The sequence below is a fragment of the Carettochelys insculpta genome, chromosome 5 (assembly GCF_033958435.1).
Source record: "Carettochelys insculpta isolate YL-2023 chromosome 5, ASM3395843v1, whole genome shotgun sequence".
Lineage (NCBI taxonomy): Eukaryota > Metazoa > Chordata > Testudines > Carettochelyidae > Carettochelys > Carettochelys insculpta.
The window spans coordinates 73,884,324-73,898,148 of record NC_134141.1 but is presented as its reverse complement, the minus strand read 5'-3'; the positions used below and the strand labels follow the sequence as shown (position 1 = coordinate 73,898,148).

The window sequence follows — 13,825 nt, the reverse complement described above, 5'->3', positions numbered from 1 at the left end:
AAAAATGAGAAGAAGAGCTGTCTCGCTGAGGAGCTCTCACATAACCATTTTAGGATCTGAAATTTGGCAAGGGATTGTATGTGTATAAAGGATGCGCTTTTGTTCTACCTGTGAAAACACACCCAAATTTAGCTAAGTTTTGAGCTTGGGGGAGGGGGGGGGGAAGAGATGGTATAAAAATAAATTGAAAAAAAAAAAGCAATCAAGTAGCACTTTTAAAGAGTAACAAAAAAATTTATTAGGTGGTGAGCTGTCATGAAATAGATCTATTTCTTCACATCTGCATTACTGCTCAAAAAATAAAACTTTCAGTCCCTTGGGTATTATGTCCATCTTTTTGCACTTGGAGAGAAAGATGATGTGTCTGGATCTGTGCAAGTTTTTTCATATAGTTGATAGATTTCCATTCCAAATGGCTAAATGTAACATCTTGCATGGTGAACAGTCAGAGAGAGAGTTAGCCATGTTAGTCTGTATCTTCACGAAACAAAAAAGCAATCATGTAGCACAGTAAAAGACTAACAAAATTGACTGTGTTATGAGCTTTCATGGGGCAGATTCCAGACCTGAAGAAGTGGGCCTGTCCCACGAAAGCTCACCACCTAATAAACTATTTTGTTAATCTTTAAAGTGCTACATGACTGCTGTTTTGTTCTGGGAAGATACAGACTAACACAGCTACCTCTCTGAGGAAAAAAAAAATACAATTCACATATATTAACTTACAGCTTAATTCTTTGCACTGAGCAAGCTCCATCCCATCACAAACTGTCAAATGACTTGCAGATGCTCCACCAGCAGAGCACGCTCATCCTGGGGCTGCAGAGGCTGAACAATATTTTTTTTACACGACTTTATTTGTTGAAAATCCATTTTTCATTCATACAAAACTAATTATGATTGAGTCACAAACAGAATAGTTCAGGCCCGATTTCATTTTCAGAACAGAGATTCCATTTGGAAAATGGCCAAAGGCAGAGGAAGTAGAAGTGGTACTGCTGCTCCCACTGCCTGCTCCTTATAATTTTCAACCCAGAGGATACAGGTTCAATTCCCCCATCTGCCTGATGTGTGGAAGGGATCTGCACATAAGTCTTCCAAATTCTGGAGAGTGTCCTTGCTACCAGATAATGGGATATTCTAATGTGAACTCCTCAATTGGTCTTGTTGAAGCTGTTACATCTTTTTTATATACCAGTGAAGTAATATTCAGAACTTGAGTCTCCCAAAACCTAAGTGACAGCGTTTGGGGAAAGAGCATGTGAATGATTTACAACTATCAAGTTGTACAACTTGATAGTTGTAAATCATTCACATGCTCTTTCCCCAGCCCAATGTCTATTCATGGTCATGATAAATTACTATGAATTGCCATTATGAAATAAAAGGACCAGGGAACTACTTGTAAAGGATTCCAACACTTTCTAAATTTAAAGTGCTTGACTCTGCAACCAACAGGTTTTTTTTTAAATGAATATTTTATTGAAACATTGATAACAAGTACATCTGGCATATTCTTGCTGTTTGTGACTGGTCAAAGATCTACCGGCCCTGAGCTTTGACTCAGATCCTTTACACCACACAAACAAATAAAAACAAATAGGAGCAGCAGCAGGTCTACAAGAAAGGAAAAATAAAATCAAGGCACAATTTAAATGATATGGCTTTGTATCATGTGATTATGTAATACCAGGATGATTTTAACATTTCAAAGGATTGATTATGTTTTCTACTCAGAGTCAGGCCATTCATAAGTCATGAATATATTCTTCCATATCATGATGAAAAAAAAAATCTACATTCCTTGTAGATCCATGTCATGAACATGTCATTAACTAAATTCAGAAAAATATTCCACTTCTCCTGATTTACTTTATGTTATCTCAGTAATGGGAAGTGTTCCCAACATAAAAAACCATACGTAGGTGAAAGAGGCATACAAACGTAATTTTGCCCTTCAGTACAGCACACAGTTTGTTATAATAAGGGTTAGCTATGATTAACTGCTATGGCCCATGCTTGCTGTGCTCACCAACCCCCCTTCTATTCATGTGGGTTTGGAGATCCACATGGCTAGCCCCAGCATACCCCCAGGGGCTCTCCCCCACAGCACCTCTGCCTGCCCTGGTCTGTCTGCCACCTTGGAAGGCTTGCAGGATGTTGCTGTGGATAGCTCTGGTGGGAGGTAAGGGAGGTGGAGTGGAATTGGGCAGCCTCCAGCCATGGGTGAGAGGAGGGGATGAGATCAGACACCACTGCCAGGCCATGTCAGAGAGGGAATGGCTCTGGAGCAGCCCCATCTCTAGCTGCCACTGCTTATTCCCCACTGCTCCAAGGATGCGGCTCCCATCACTAGCTGTACCCAGAGCTTGGCTCTGAGCAGGGCCTTCCCTTCCCAGCACATATACACAAGTTATAATCATTATTTTTAAATACTTGCTTTTTCAAAGTTAAAAAACAATTAACCCTTACACCTGTACATCAAGAGTTTGTGATAAAATGAACCTAAACTCTGCACTCCTTACTTCTATGGGGAAACAAAAATTTCTGTGATACAGCAAGATACTTTTAATACATATTATTTAGGCAAGCCCAGAGAATTTTTCTGATTTAGGTCTGCAGTAATTTACATTTTTGAATGTTTTTCCATTGTTCTGCCATATAAATTAAATGTGTTTTGTGCATGGTGTACTACTTACAATACATAACAGAAATAGCACGGAAATATAGCGTGTGTGTCATGGCTATTTTTTTTTTTTTAAACTCCTGGGATGCTCCGTTTCCATTCCTCAGCATCTATAGGAAGGTATCCTTCCTTTCTGCACATTGCATAAATTTGTCCCAACTGCAGCCTTCAGCCGTCTCCACTTGGACAGTGTTTAGCTTCTCAGCTCACACTCCATTCATTCTACAAGGGCTCAGACAGAGGAAGTGGAGTATTGTCTGTGCCACCAAATTAATCAGGTACCAGAGCAATCTCTTTTGTGACTAGTGCTTTCTACCCTTTGCTTGAGCCTGCTTAGTCTATGTCTACAGAATTTCTCAGAAGACACCAAAAAAAAAAAATCCTACAATTAGACAGACGCTCATGTTCAGTCTTCATAAACATACCCTTGGCACCCTCACTAGCCTCAGAGTATTTAAAAATTGATAAATTTAAGTACATCTCTCATGTTGTAGTCACAGAAATCAATTCAAGATAATTTACACTATTTTTTTGGTCATGGTCAGTTCCGGGCATAGCTTAGTGGTTAGCACATTCCCTTGTAAACCCAGGGTTGTGAATTCAATCCTTGAGGGGTCTTGAGTTATTTGCACAAATGGATGTTTTCTCAGAGACCGTTTGTTTCTTCTCCATACTTGGGAGGGACTAGGACTCTGTGAAGCCATTGATTACAGCAGTACCAACACACTGATAGATCACCACTTCCTGCTACTGGACAAGAAAAGTCAGGGCAGAGTAGCACAGACCCGAACATACATATTCTTACGGTCCCTCTACCCAGGCAAGTCATTTTATGTCAGCTCAATGCTATGATTTCCCATGCATAAGAAGTAGAACACAAACTGAAAGACCAATTTCTTGCAGATTTGAAACCGGTATTATATACACCAGAGCTACAGAATAAGCAAAGGGAAATAAAATAACAATGAAGCATCCTATTGATCATTTACTAACCCTGAGAAATGAAGAGATTTTGGAAACTATTTGCCAAAACCAAAATGGTCATATCCATGCACTTAAATTTAACAAGCCTGATCGCAGTCTCCACTGGCTGGAACAAGGTGAAAAAACAGCCAGTTCAGACAATAAGTCCCTTCCACCTAGAAAGTGAAGTCACAAATGTTTACAATTTATGCTTTAGCTGGTGGAGAGAAAAGTGAGAGAAAGTGTGTCTTTTTTAAAAAAAATACATGAATACTACTCTTTTCTGTTTGTTCACAATGTCATTGTGGCTGTGTTGGTTCCAGATACTAGAGAGACAAGGTGGCTGACATAGTAACTTTTATTGGCTCAACATCAGTCGGCGGAAAGACTTTCTCCCACCTTATCTCTTTTCTGTTTGTACAGTCAAAACTATATTCTATTTGATAACACAGACGAGTTTATAAATGACACAAATAATTTAAATTGTTGAAGCACTAAAATGGAGCACTTTTTAAAAATAGTTTAACTAACTTCAAGCTATACGGCAATGCATAGAAGAAAGCAACACAGTATACACAGACACACAGCATATACCTCTCCAAGAGCTTCGTAGCGTTTTTGGTTCCATCTATGTAAATCTTCACGGTAGTTAAAAACAAATGGCTCCCCAGTTTTTACATGCCTTAACTGCCCCTCTATAAAAGAAAGAAAAATTATTTTTAAATCTAATAAGAGTTTTAAAGACATACCTAACAATTCACTGTTGAAAAGAAAAGACAACGTTCATATGAAAGAACATGGCTTTGTTTTCACATAATCACATTATTCTCTCCTCTCCCCAATTACAATGCAGGACCCTTATGCCAAATGGACTGTAGTAAACCCACCATCACATTCGCTTTTAATTCATATTCACCTCAAAGCAGAGAACAAAATGGGACATAATGAACTTTAGGTCCAAATTTCTAGAGCCCTGCAAAGATACAAAACTGGTATATGCATCTGCAAAAGTGATATGTGGATATTTGCAAGGTGCTACAAATTTCAGCCTGGCACCTTACATTTGTGTCACTAAAATGAAGAATTAGGAGCTGAATAGCTAACAAACTGATTTGTACCAACCAACCAGGTAATTAGATGGCATTATTAGCTGTTTGTACTCTAATTGCACATGCAAGACAAAGAGGAAAACTGAGCTTAAAATTTCTAAAAGATAGTTTCATTTACAAGTTTAATGCCTCAGCCCCATAATGTAATCAAGCAGGGGACCTTGGTTCAGTGCTTGCACCGGGAGCTAAACGTAGAAAAATGATGGTGCACATGTAAGAAGCATGCTCATACCACAACAATTTATTTTGCATAGCAACATTACAGCTTCTTAAGCTTCAGATTTGAAACCAGTATTATACATTGAGCTACCTACGAAGCAAGGGATGATTGAGAAATAAAATGGCAGCCTCAAGGAAGTAAGACTGGGGCAGGGAGAAATATATCAGATTTTACCAGTTATATTTCAACTTATTCTTCAAAACATAAATTATGGCCACAAAAAGTGACACCACAGTTATTAAAACAATATCTAGGTATGCTCTCCTAAAAGGCTGAAATATCCGAATGATAGAAACATGATTTATTAGCAGAATTTTTCTCTCTCTGAAACATAAAGACACTAAGTTATAACTCCTTGTGAATTTCAAGCTTTGATAAAAGAATTCTGTGCATGAAATGTTATTTAAAAAGGAGTAAAATTAGTTTTGAAAACACAAGAAACTGCACACAGAACACATGAAAGCTTTCTGCTATCTTCAGGGTACTTGACTCTAAACCTGCTTACTTAATGATAGAAGATTTTGACTCTCTTAGCCCTTCATTACCTCAGTTTCAGAATATTTTTCCAATTACTAACCTCTAAGAGCGTTCCTTCTCAAATTCTTATCTAAGTTCCCTATATCCTTCTTCATAGCATCATCAAAATACTCTTAAAATCTTCTACATTTTTAAAATTCAAGGCTTCGTTGTTCCTCTTAGCTAGTTATGATTCACTACAACTTTTTAAAAAAAAAAGCAGAGAAATTGTATTCCTCTCACCTTAAGGAAATCATAGCAGATATTTAATAAGAACTGCAGATTATTTTCAGGTAGTCCTAAAATATTTGAAAACACCATCTTCCGAAATACTACAAAGCAGAACAAATTTACTTATCCTTCATAAATAGAAACAGACTATGACACAGAAATGCACTACAGTATCTATTACTTAGAAATATCAGATTAAAGCATGTCCATCTTTGGCAACAGCCTAACCAGAAGCATATGGTACAGTGTTAGTTACCCTCTCTAAGGAAGTCAACTCAGGCTACTAGATCAGTGATGGAACTTTTAATAATTCTAAAACATCACACACACCCATTCAGATTTCAGCCCCTTTCTACACGTGCACCATTAACTCAAGTCAGTAGAACAAACAGACAATAGTAAAGGCTGTACAAATCTTAAAAAAGCCGAAAAAATGGAAGTGTTAACTCCTCCCATCAAAGAAAGAGCATCACTTTCATGACACTGTTAGTCTCTAAGTACCTTCCTTTGAAAGCCATCAGGGTATTAAAAAGCTAAGTATTGAATAAATGACTATGATTTAAAGGAAAGCTTCCCCCCCACCCTTAGAAGTGGAAAGCGTAAAATAGACAGCATCAGAAACTAAAGTTTGCTATTCACAGAACAGACATTGCATGCCAAAAGGAGTATAAACTTCCTAGGCTGCCTTACTACAGGTTTCAAATTATTTTGTAGTGGCCCCTTCTGGGAATCTGGTATATATTCAGCCTCCATACCTATTCAATCCTTCAATTCACATCTGAGATTGATGATATGGGTACCAATTGTGATGATGCATTTTATAATGTATATATCAGACAATTGTAAAAACCACAACCTTATTTGACATACACCTACCAGATGGTGGTAACTTGTGGTTTCTACTAACTTAGCCTGGATTCAAACTTGTGACCAGTAGTAAATGATAATTTATCATTGCTAGTTTAGAGATTTATCCTATTATCCCAAAGGATGCTCTTCTGAAGAGCTAGTCTCTCTCATCAGCAGACATGGAATTTTCAAGGTTAAACACATAACTAGAGAAGATTTATACAGTAAAACCCTAACTTATGTGCAAGTTGCGTGCCTGGGCAACTGCACATAAGTCAAATTTTGTGCAAGTTAAGGTGGGGTTTTAGAACCGCCACCATCTCCAGTCCTGGGGAGCCGCAGGGCAGGGGGGAATGCCCAGAGTAAAGCAGCTGTGAGCCAGCTGGGTGGAGGAATGCTCTACCCCCCGACTACAGTCTCCAGCTCCCCCAGCTGGAGGTAGCGGGAAGGCGGACTGGTGGGGTAGTACAGCTGCTCCCTGACTTCCCCCATTCAGTTCGACTCACACTAATTGAAATCGTGTACATTGGGGTTTCACTATATTAATAATTTCGATAACTACATTTGCTTGTTCCATAAAATGCTAAGAAAGATATCACTAGCGGTTGGAATGTTGAAAATAAATCATTTTAGACATTTTTTGGATTTGTGTGTCAACCTTTTCATAACGAAAGGCAGGAAATTGGAAAAAATCTACATGGTACGTAATGTAAAAAGCTACATGTTGGACAACAGACTGCTTGAAATTACTTAGCTAGGATTTCCAAGTACATTACTGCGATGATGGTAGGCCAGAGGCCAGCTCTTGTCCAGGTTGCAAACACTAGCTAAGAACAGAAAAACTCACAGCTGGAAGCCAGATCAGGTCAACTGTATATAAGTTTTAATTGTAAGTTGCTCCCTGACCATATATATACCATAATGTAATGTAACATTTAAATGCTAACTATCAAGTGTTTGCATTTACCATTTCAGAGCAATCAGGACACAAACATTACTACTAGTACTACTACTATAAGCACTGTACTCCAAGTGGAGCATAGGTCATCTACAAGCCTCCTCCACTTCACTCCATCTTGGGACAAAACTTCTAGCTGATGCCAGGAGAACCCCGGTTGTTGTCCTTCAGTCTCAGTAGATCTTCCCTATGTTGTCTGACGTCTTACTCTTTTGCATTTTTCTTGCAGGTCCCATTTGAGCGCTTCACAGACAATGCTGCAGGATGGTCTTCTGAGAGTGTGACCTAACCATCCCCATCTCCCTCCTCCTGATTTGAATGTCAAGTTGTTCTTGTCCTGCTCGGTTCCAAAACTCTTCATTTGTGACCACACCTTGCCATTTGATGACGAAGATGTACCTCAGACATCTGTTTATGAATGAATGTTTGTAGCTTGTCAATTGAAGACTTTTTAGAATACCAGGTCTTGCATCCATACAAGAACACACTCTTCATATTTGTATTGAAGACACACAGTTTCATCTTCACAGATATTATTTGTGAACTCCATATGGGATAGAAAGTCTTGAATACAGCTGTTGCTTTCCCTATCCCGGCATGGATACCCTTGTCTATAACTCCGTCTCTGCCCACAGTACTCCCCAAGAAGGTGAACTGCTCCACATGTTCCAGTGTGAGGATGTTGTCATTGAACTGGTTGATCCTCCTTATATTGGTCTTTCCCTTGTTAATGCTCAGTCCAGTCACTGAAGCAGTTTTGTCGAGCGTTGTGACCTTTTCTTCCATACTTTCATGTGGGTGTGAAAGGAGAACGACACTGTCAGTAAAATCAATGTCCTCTAGCTGTTTGAAAAGTTTCCACTGAATGCCTCATTCATGGTCATCTGGTGTCCTGTGCATAATCCATAGTGATCAAGAACAGGAAAGATGACAATGGACACCCTTGTCATACTCCTGAGAGTATGCTGAAAGATTCTCTCAAGATATCATTGTGAACAGTTTGGCATATTGAGGGTTTGTATGTTAAACAAATCTAGTTAATACTTTTGGATGGGATGCCATGATGTATCAGCATTTTCCACAAAGTCTCTGTATCAGTGCTGTTGAAGGTCTTTTCAATATCCATGAAGGTCATATACAAGGGGAGTTCCACTCAAGTGACTGTTATATGATCTCAGTGAGAGCTGCTATTTGATCAGTACAAGATCTCTCACTTCAGAAAAGAGAAGTTATTCACCTGTAGTAACGATGGTTCTTCGAGATGTGTCCCTGTGGGTGCTCCACAACAGGTATTGGGCTCGCCCGGCACCGCAGATCGGAATTCTTCTAGCAGTTTCTCCTGGATCATGCATGCGCTGGCGCGCACCGCTCCCCACATGCCCCCAGCCATGTGCACGATCTGGTCCCTGCCAGTTCCTTGACCAACCGCCTCGAATGCTCCTGAAAAACACCAGACAGAGATTCCGAAGCAGGGAGGATGGGCGGGTGGTGGAGCACCCACAGGGACACATCTCAAAGAACCATCGTTACAACAGGTGAGTAACTTCTCTTTCTTCTTCGAGTGGTCCCCGTGGGTGCTCCACAATAGAGTCACTACCCAGAAGTAACCCAAGTAAGGAGGTGGGTAATCGATTCATGTGCTTGCCCCCGAGAGGACTGCTGTCGACAGATGGGTATCCTCTTCGAATACCCGATGTAGGGAATAATGCTCGGCAAAGTTGTTGTAGGATGACCAGGTCGCTGCTCTACAGATGTCTTTTGCCCTTGAAGAAGGCTGTTGATGCCGCCACCGCCCTGGTGGAGTGAGCCCTAGGCGGGGCCAGCAAAGGAGTCTTTCGAAGCTAGTAGCACATTTTTATACAGGACACAATGTGCTTTGAGATTCTCTGTGGAGAGAGACCTTCTCCTTTCGACCTGGGAGCGAGAGAGACGAGAAGCCTGTCCATTTTCCGGAAGGACTTAGTTCTGTTTATGTAGAAGGCCAACGCCCTCCTCACATCCAGGAGATGCAGGCATGCCTCCTTGCTGGAGCTGTGAGGCTTCGGGTAAAATGAGGGTAAAACTATGGGTTCGTTAAGATGGAATTCCGAAGAAACTTTTGGAACAAAGGCTGGGTGCAACCTTAAGGTTACCGCCTCCTTTGAGAATACTGTGCAGGGCGGCGTTGCCATCACTGCTGCAAGCTCGCTCACCCTGCGGGCTGACGTAATCGCAAGGAGGAAGCTTGTTTTCATCGTAAGGAGACAGAGGGGAACTGTGGCTAATGGTTCGAAAGGTGGACCCGATAGCGTGCTGAGCACCCAGTCCAGACTCCACGATGGTGGAAGCGGTTTCCGAGGGGGGTACAGGTTTACCAACCCCTTCAAGAACCTTGTAACGATAGGACGGGCGAATACAGTGGGCCCTTCCTCTGTATGCCGAAAGGCTGATATAGCAGCGAGGTGGACCTTTAGCGAGGATAGAGAAAGCCTGCCTCTTTTGAGGTCCAATAAGTATTCTAGTATTACAGGTATAGGAACGTTAGGGGAGCTAACTGCTTGGCAGAACACCAGGCTGTAAATCGAGTCCATTTCTGTTTATAACTCCTCCTGGTGGAGGTCCTTCGGCTACATTCCAGGACTTGTTGTACTCCCTCCGTACACATGCTCTCTAAGGAGCTGACCCATAGATTAACCATGCTTGGAGACGCAGACCCTGAGGGTGCGGGTGCACTATGGACCCCTGAGCCTGTGTGAGTAAGTCCAGCGCCACCGGTAGAGGAAGCGGTAGACGGGCTGACACGTGCAGAACCAAGGGAAACCATTGCTGCCAATCCCAAGTGGGGACTATGAGTGTCATGTGAGCTCTGCCCCTTCTGGCTTTCTGCAGAACCTTGTGGATAAGCACTGTGTGTGTGGGGGGGGGGGGGGGGGGGGGGGGGGGGGAAAACGTGTAAAGTAGAGGGCCCCTCCATGAAATCATGAATGCGTCCCCCAGGGACCCCCGTCCCACTCCTGCCCTGGAGCAGTATTGGGGACACTTCTTGTTGTACCGGGTGGCAAACAGATCGATCTGGGGAAACCCCCATGTATGGAAAAATGCGCCGTAGCAGATCGGAGAGGATCTGCCATTCGTGCGTGAGTGCGAAGCACCTGCTCAGCTGATCTGCTTTCACGTTGTGAGCACCCGGTAAGTACGAGGCTTTCAACGTTATGTTGTTGGCAATGCACCAGTTCCACAATCGGACTGCTTCCACACATAACGCACGGGATCGTGCTCCTCCTTGTCAATTGATGTAAAACATAGTGGAGGTATTGTCGGTATTGATCCTGACTACTTTGCCATGCAGGTAATCTCGAAAATGTTTGCAGGCATTGAACACTGCTCTGAGCTCCAGTATGTTTATGTGCAGTGTCTGGTCCGCAGGGGACCATAGCCCTTGCGTCACCTTGTCGCCGATATGCGCTCCCCATCCTATGCGGGAGGCGTCGGTAGTAAGAAAAATAGAAATCTGTGGTTGGTGAAAGGGCACCTCCACTAGCAGATTCTTGGGACTTTCCCACCACGCCAGGGATCTGCGCACCTCTGTCGTGGGCGACATCACCCCGTGGACAGTATGGGATGCCGGTTTGTAAACACTCGCCAGCCAATGCTGCAGGCTTCGCATGTGTACCCTGGCATTCTGTACAACAAACGTCGCTGCCGCTATGTGGCCCAACAGCTGTAGGCACGTTAAGACCGGCACAGTGGGGCTGTATGTGATGACCTGCACCAGCACACTGATGGCGCAGAAGCGGGCGTCGGGCAGGTATACTCTTGCTGTGAAAGAGTTCATGCATGCCCCTATGAACTCTATATCTTGTGTGGGTTCGGTCTTTGACTTTGTGAGGTTGGTAACTAGGCCCAGCGAAGAAAACGCATCTGCTGTGATGCGTATCTTGCGTAAGACCTCTGCCTTCGAGGCCCCCTTCAGCAGGCAGTCGTCCAGATATGGGAAATAAACAACCCCTCTCTGTGCAGGTAGGTTGACACCACTGCCAGGGTTTTGGTAAAGGCTCTGGGAGCCAAAGAAAGGCCGAACGGAAGAACCCTGTACTGGAAGTGCTCCTTGCCGACCATGAAGCGGAGGAAGCGTCTGTGTGCTGGGTGGATTGTTATATGAAAGTAAGCATCTTGTAGGTCGAGGGCTGCAAACCAGTCTCTATCGTCCAGTGCCGTGAGTATAGAGGCAACTGTGATCATCCGAAAACGTTGCTTGCGCAAGTAACGGTTGAGGCCCCGAAGATCTAAGACAGGCCTCCAGCCTCCTGTTTTCTTCTCTGTTAGGAAGTAGCGTGAATAAAAACTTTTCCCCTGGAATTTTTCCGGCACTCTTTCCACCGCCCCTATGAACATAAGGTGATCCACCTCCTGCTTGAGCCTCGCCTCGTGGGCAGCGTCTCTGAGGCGAGGCCTGGCAGGAGGCTTCGTCAGTGGGAGTGACTGGAAGGGGATCGTGTAACCCGTGGCTATGATCTCCAGCACCCAATTGTCAGTGGTGATCTGTTGCCATTGGGAGTGGAACGGTCTGAGGCGATGATGGAACATGAGATGAGAGTGGCATTGAGCGATGGTATTGATAGTGCAGCCCCCGACATACCCATCAAACTTGTTGCCTTTGGGCCTGCCCCGAAGGCATACGGCTTTGTTGAGAACGTCGCCTGGGAGTTCTGTACTGCTGCTGCTGTTGATGGCGCCCCTGGTCGTAGCCTCGTTGATATTGAGCATGCTGTGGTCGATAAGCGTAGCGTCTTTGCTGAGGGTAAAATTTTTTCTTCCTGTATGGGGGAGTATAAATACCCAAGGTTCTAAGTGTGGCTCTCGAGTCCTTACTTGAATGGAAGACAGAATCGGTGGAGTCTGCAAACAGCTATTGTGTATCAAAGGGAAGATCCACGATCTTCCCCTGCAGGTCTCTGGGGATACCAGACGTCTGGAGCCAGGATTCTCTACGCATGACCACTGCTGTAGCTGCTGAACGTGCCGCCGTGTCTGCCACGTCCAGGGCAATCTGTACTCCCGCCCGTGATGCTGCATAGCCCTCTTGAACAATCGCCTTTAACACTGGCTTCTTGTCTTCCAGGAGTGAATCCATGAGGGGAGTAAGCCTGGAGTAATTATCAAAGTTGTGGTTTGCTAGGTGTGCCGCATAATTTGCCGCTCTCAATAGCAGGGTAGAGGAGGAATATACCTTCCTGCCAAACAGCTCTAGCTTCTTAGCATCTTTGTCCGATCCCCCCGATTTGTACTGAGAGGCCTTCGACCTCTGCTGGGACGATTCGACCACCAAAGAATTCGGTTGTGGGTGACTAAAAAGGAACTCCATGCTCTTTGCCGGGACGAACTACTACTTATCCGCTCTCTTGTTCGTAGGCGGGATAGAGGCCGGAGTCTGCCATATGGTAGTGGCTGACTCCATAATGGCTTCATCCAGCAGAATACCAATTTTGGATGAAGCCGGGGGTCTCAAATTTTTAAGGAGTTTGTGATGTTTCTCCTGCACCTCTGCCGTTTGAATATCTTGCGTGAAAGCCACTCTTTTGAATAGTTCTTGAAATTGTTTAAGGTCATCTGGGGGGGAGGGGGGAGAGACATCCCCGGGGACCACGGCCCCATCTGGGGAGGACGAGGAGGAACCACTGGGGTAAACCTCCCTCAAACTCTCAGGCTCCTGTGGTCGATGATACACTTGCTCCCTGTAGGATTGTGAAGGAAAGTCCCAGGGTTCTAAAACAAACTCCCCTTGAGACAACTGTGTTTCCGTCCCAGATCGAGAGTGTACACGGGGGTACTGAGCAGCAGGGGGGGACCTGCCCCTGGATGTAGGCCTGCGGTGTCTGTACTCCAGGGGATCCATTCCCAGAAATGGTGAAGGTGGCTCAAGCCACGGTGACATTGGTTGGAGAAACGGAGCGGGAGGTTCTGGATAAGCTGGTGGAGTCACAGGCCTTCGGTGCGGCGTGTGTATCACGGAGGGAGGGCTTGGTGCTAAAGACAGCGCAGCCCTGTCCAGAAATGGGCTGCAGTGCCGGGTTTTTGCTTTAGCCTTGCCCCTCCCCTGCGGGGCTGGCACTGCCCCCTCCCGTACCGGGGATTTCGGCCCCGCTGTCGGCGCCGCGCTCGGCGCACTCAGCTGCGGTGCCGCGTGGGTAGTTTCCTCCGGCGCCTGCAGGCTCCATGCCTGGTGTCCCTGCGCCGTTGGTGTCGCTGATTCCGGCGCTTGCCTCGCTGGCGCTTTCGGCGCCCTGCATGCCGGCTGTTGTGTAATCGGAGGC

The 13,825-nt window shown here is 44.4% G+C and overlaps 1 protein-coding gene across 4 annotated transcripts in view; it reads right to left on the bottom strand.

Annotated features, from left to right (window-relative positions):
• The window catches only part of ARB2A (ARB2 cotranscriptional regulator A), a 385,998-nt gene that overhangs the window by 332,408 nt on the left and 39,765 nt on the right, over nucleotides 1-13,825 (bottom strand). For all 4 annotated transcript variants that reach the window (XM_074995328.1, XM_074995326.1, XM_074995329.1 and 1 more), the window contains exon 4: nucleotides 4,244-4,344. In XM_074995328.1, coding sequence (XP_074851429.1) covers nucleotides 4,244-4,344 — 101 coding nt within the window. The remainder of the gene's footprint in view (nucleotides 1-4,243; nucleotides 4,345-13,825) is intronic.